The sequence below is a fragment of the Apodemus sylvaticus genome, chromosome 11 (assembly GCF_947179515.1).
Source record: "Apodemus sylvaticus chromosome 11, mApoSyl1.1, whole genome shotgun sequence".
In the NCBI taxonomy this organism is placed as follows: domain Eukaryota; kingdom Metazoa; phylum Chordata; class Mammalia; order Rodentia; family Muridae; genus Apodemus; species Apodemus sylvaticus.
Genome location: NC_067482.1, coordinates 81,473,114 through 81,478,420, shown reverse-complemented (window position 1 = coordinate 81,478,420; position 5,307 = coordinate 81,473,114). Strand labels below are relative to the sequence as shown.

Sequence of the window (5,307 nt, the reverse complement as noted above, 5' to 3'; positions counted from 1 at the left end):
GTGCATTAGATGCCCTGGATCTTAATTACCAGCAAGCAGCCATGTGGTTCCGGAAAAGCACTATGTGCTATTAAGCACAAATCCATCTGAAGTACAAACTGAAGCTTAACTTCACTGCCCAGTTGTCTACTTGGGCCTTCCATCTTCACATAGGTTTCAGCAATTCAGGTTTGTTCCCCAGTCTACTCAAACTTCTGATCCTCCTGCCACTGTTGGGAAAATCAGAGACTCAAAGATGGTTTACCTGGTAAAGATACATTAATCCTGATGTCCTGTGGCAGTCCTCAAACACTTAAAATTTACAAGAATCCCTACATGATTTGTCCTGTGTCTGGAAAGTTCTTTATCTTCTCCACAGCCCCCCAAAGATACTCAGTGCTGGTTAAGATCCCTTGGGTTAGAAAAGAGGAAAACCTTACAGAATGAGTACTGCTATAGTCATAGCCAAGTAACCTAACCAGTTGCTTAGAGACCTATATCAACACTCCAATACAAACAAGGACAAACAGTTCTTATTTAGCTTTTATTCATAATCATAAACTTAACTTTGCAATCCAGCTAGACTTGAAGGGGAATGAGGAAAATATGGAACCCAAAGAACTTCAGTGAGAGCAGAGATTACAGGGTATTGCGAGCAGATGGGGTAGGGGGTGCTCTCCTGAGCTACAGAAGGAATGGTTTGATGGGTAAAATGCCCGCAAGTCAAAAGAAATTAGAGCTGTCCACAGTCGGAAATGGTGATCTTCTTGCTGGTCTTGCCATTCCTGGACCCAAAGCGCTCCATGGCTTCCACAATGTTCATGCCTTCTTTCACCTTCCCAAAGACCACATGCTTGCCGTCCAGCCTGCAGAGGAAGGATCACTACTATCAGCAACTAGAGCAGATCAAACGCTAGAGATAAAAACAGCTACCAAACAGTACAACACATATGCAATCAAGCACTGGCTCATCTTCCACTATCTTAAGAGATGGAATAAAAGGAACACCGAAGCAAGAAACAAGTGTCCCTCCCTCCCTCCCTCAGCAGGGCTTTGTCGCATCCGACAGACAGACCCCATTCGCTGAGTTTCTTACCACTCAGTCTTGGCAGTGCAGATAAAAAACTGAGAACCGTTTGTGTTTGGTCCAGCATTTGCCATGGACAAGATGCCAGGACCTGTATGCTTCAGGATGAAGTTCTCATCCTCAAATTTCTCTCCGTAGATGGATTTGCCGCCAGTGCCATTATGGCGTGTGAAGTCACCACCCTGTAAAAATCAGATAGTAATGTCACTTTGATAATCTAACTGAAAAGGTACAGCTTTTTATGCCATTTCTAGTTTTGTTGTTGAGTACACAAAGACACAGTATATCAGCACTGTTCTCCAATTTGTTTATCCACCTTGTTTCAAATCTCATTAGCCCAGCGCTCAAAGCTTTGGCTAGGCTGGTTGACAATCACATGCCGCCACACCCCAACTTTTTATAGGAGCTCTAGGGCTCAGGTCCTCAGTTTTGGGACCCTAATGTAGCAGACACTTCATAAGACTCACACCCAATCCAAGGTACAGATCTTAAGAGGGTTGGTGTGTTGGCACATCTGGAATCCCAACACTAAGGACAGGAAGAAGAGGCAAGCGGATAGAGTTGAAGGCCAGCCTGCATGACCTAATACTGTCTCAGAATGACAGAGCCTGTGCTGGGGCCAGTCAGTCACCAGGCTCAGAAGAACTGACATGGACTGCTACTGTATACACATCAGAAAAAAAAAAAAACACGCAACTGGAAATAAATGGTATAATATTAGCTCAAGTAAAGTGTAACGAAACATTCTGGCTCAATAAAAGGAACTAAGAATTTCCTCCATTTCATACCTGGCACATGAATCCTGGAATAATTCTGTGAAAGGAGGAACCCTTATAGCCAAATCCTTTCTCTCCAGTGCTCAGAGCACGAAAGTTTTCTGTTAAAAACAAAACCGTGCACACACATATACTTTCTCCTTATAATAATTTTACTCATGACACTTGTTAAATGTAGAAAATGGAACCCACCTGCTGTCTTTGGAACTTTGTCTGCAAACAGCTGTAACAACAAAAAAAAAAATCAACAGCTAATTAATATATAGGTGAATAGTCTCATGCTTAAGGTCCCTTAGCTTCAGGGATTTGTGAGATTTCTTTCTCACTCAGAAGACTACTTTGGTAGGTAATAACATTCAATTACTAGTAAGAATCAGACCTATCTATCAGCTTTAAGGTTCTACAGGGTTGAGTTGAGAAACATGAGAACCAAAAACTATGAAGAACATCTGGAACTAGTCATTACTTAAAATAGTGATAGACTCCTTAAGCATGACTCAAGAGCTTTTAATACATCACACCTACTTCTGAATATACTAGAGGCTTCTCAAAAGTAGACCATGGCCCCTAACTTCGTGTTGAAACCTAAAATCAAAATTTCTTAAAGCACTGTCACACAATGCATGATTGGGTAAATAAACTGTCAGTCACTGGCAATGGAAATGCTAACACCTTCAGCCTGTCAGCAGAGCTTTAAGCATCAGGCGAGTGGTCCCCATCTAGGTCCCTTAGCTAACTGTAGAGGATTTGAATGCTTCCTCAACGTTTACAAGCCCTTTCATAGCTAGCTGAAATCCATAACTCAGTTGCAGCATCTGCATTTCTTTTGGAGAAATTTACGGTTTAATAGTTAAATATGTGACTATTCTGGGACTTTTTTTTTCTCACATTTTTTCTTATCCCAGTATGACTTCAAAGCCTTCCTTGGCAGCTCCACCTCTAGTCTCACCTATGGCCTTGTCTCATTCCCATTACACTCTGGCTAACCTGATACTAACCTCCTACCCAGCACTAAGCTTTGGCCAAGTTTCCACAAGAGTTCTTGTCAATTATCAGCTCTGACTAGATGCACGCTGGCTGAGGACAAATTAGAACCTAGTGCTCTCTTTGCTACCGCCTATGTACCCAGCACTGTGGCGGGTGGCAATGGGGGCTCCAGTTTGGGAGTTAAGAGCATCAAAACTCACCATACCTTTTGGAGTAACTGTTTAACAGAACACTAAGTAGCATTATAGTTCGCTATGGCCTAAGGGCCAGTACTGAGGTTAACAAGAATATTTAATTTTGTAAAAGGAACACCAATTGCTTAGGGTACTCTAATTACTAACTGATCTTTAAGCAGCCACTTAACACCTCCAGAACTAATTAAGTAGGTAAACAATGGCAATCCACCTTGGTCAACGCAAAACTGCAGCGTGGCCAGTCATAACACGCCTGTCTCACAGAGGGAGGGGTTCCAGAGCGCCTCCCCCGCTGCGCCATCACTGCGACAGGAGGCGGTCCTTGGGCACCAGCAAAAGCCAGGCCTTTCTCGTTTCCGCTCGGGGGGTGGGGGACGCGGAGTATTTTGGGCCTCCCTAACCGAATGTTGCTGCTTCAAACCAAATGGCCAAAAGGCTCAATTCACACTCAAGTCTGCTCCCAAACCGCATTTTATATTCCTCGTAGGAACCACTGGATTTAGGAACCATTAGAGTTAGCCGGGCTAACGGGCGCGTACCGGCTCCGTAAGCCTTCGTCCTTGAGACCTGAGGCAGAGTTCCTGCCCAGATCCGACTAAAGGGCAGCGGAGGCTCGGGGGAAGGAGGCTGGGAAGAGCCCGCGGGGCTGCAGCGCCGCAGCTGGGCAGGGCGAGGCCCAACGGCTCGGCGACGGGAGAGGCGCGGAGCACGTGCGCCCGGCCTCGCAGGGCCCCACAGGGCGCAGCCACGTGCGCCTGCGGGTAGGCCGAGACGGGCGGGGGCCGTCCCCTCCCCCCCAACGGCCGCGCCCCGCCCGGCTTTGTCCGCCGCCCGCCCAGCCTCCCCGCGCCTCGCCGGCCTCCCAAAATGGCCCCTCGTCAGGAAATGGCGCCGCCGCCCGCGCTCGCTCCTCCGGAGGGTCGGCCCGCGACCGGGGGAGCCTCCCCCTCCACCGCTCCCAGGACCCCACCCTGGAGCACCCCTGCCCAACCGACCTCGAAGGAGACGCGGCCCAAGGGCTCGTCGTCGGCCATGATGTCGAAAAACACGGTGGGGTTGACCATGGCTGCAGCAAGTGGCGAAAAGCGACAGTGGCGTCTGCAAAGCGGCACGAGCCTCGCCGCTGCTTCTTTTATACCCGGTTAGGGCCACGCCCACTACCAAGTCGCGCGCCTGGACCTGGATCAATCACAACTGCTTCCCAGACTGACTGACGGTGCGACAGGCCTATGGGCGCACGCGGGCGCGGGTGGGGCGGGGAACGAGCCGCGCGTGCGCTGTAGCGCGCGGAGGCAGGTTCCCGCCCGCGGGCTCCTACTAGATGGTTGCGGCGCGGTCGGTGGGGGAAGAGTCCGAGGGCAGTTATGGAGGGTGGCCACGCAACCTGGCTGTCCTTAGGAAGGCTCCGGGGCCTCTGGCCTTCTCCAGTGATACTGTGTATCTTCCCATTGCACAGAGGGAGTAACTGAGGCAAACGTAGACCTCAAGGTCGAGCGGCCCTTCAAGGTCGGGCGGGGTCCTGCGGCGCGGCCCTCGCTGCGGAAACTCGGACAGGCATCCCTGGGCCGAGATCCAGGACCCACACCGGCATTGTGCAATGGCAACCGCTTCCTGATAGGTCCCTCTGAGCGCCTCCGTTTCTTTAATCTCTGGGGAATGGGCACAAGCAGCCCCCTCATTTTAAAGATTATGAAATACTTTTTAAATGTCCTACTTTCCAAATATATCTTGTATTTTTTCCAGGAGGAAGCTATTTAAACACGATCCTGGTCAGAGTCTACCTGTAATTTTTTTCTTCTGCCCGCCCCCCCAACCCCCCAAGGTCTTCTCATTTCATCATGAGGCCTAAGGTGTACTCTCAAAACAAATGCGTCCCAGCCAGCATGGTGGCACAGGCCTGTAAATCCCACCTCTGTGGTAGACTGAGACAGGAGGATAGTGGGTTCCAGACAGCCTGGGCTACAAGCGTGAGGCCCTGCCTCCAAAACAAAGCCTGAGTCTGGGAAAGTCAGTGCTGTGGAGGATCCTTCACCATAGCGTCTGCGGGAGTTGGCTCCAAGCTGTAAGGCCTTAAGACACAGAACCTCAGGAATGTGGGTCTGGCCGTGCCTTATTTGGATGAATCAGACCAAAAGCACCATTCATTTGAACTACAAAGAATTGATTTGCCAAAATTGTGTACCAGTGCAGCTTTTATGCATATAGCATCCTGTAAACCTTTTCTCAAAATGTCTCTGACAAGTGCTTGCAGTACAGGCTTAAGGACCTGCGTTTGGATCCCCAG

The 5,307-nt window shown here is 49.2% G+C and overlaps 1 protein-coding gene across 1 annotated transcript; it reads right to left on the bottom strand.

Moving 5' to 3' along the window:
- Window positions 1-504: 504 nt before the first annotated feature.
- Ppia (peptidylprolyl isomerase A) lies at window positions 505-4,142 on the bottom strand. The gene is made up of 5 exons (XM_052198830.1): window positions 4,019-4,142; window positions 2,035-2,065; window positions 1,855-1,943; window positions 1,076-1,248; window positions 505-845 (listed from the first exon to the last, which is right to left on the bottom strand). Exons 1-5 carry the CDS (start codon window positions 4,085-4,087, stop codon window positions 713-715), a joined length of 495 nt encoding a protein of 164 aa, XP_052054790.1. The 5' UTR covers window positions 4,088-4,142; the 3' UTR covers window positions 505-712.
- Window positions 4,143-5,307: the final 1,165 nt, after the last annotated feature.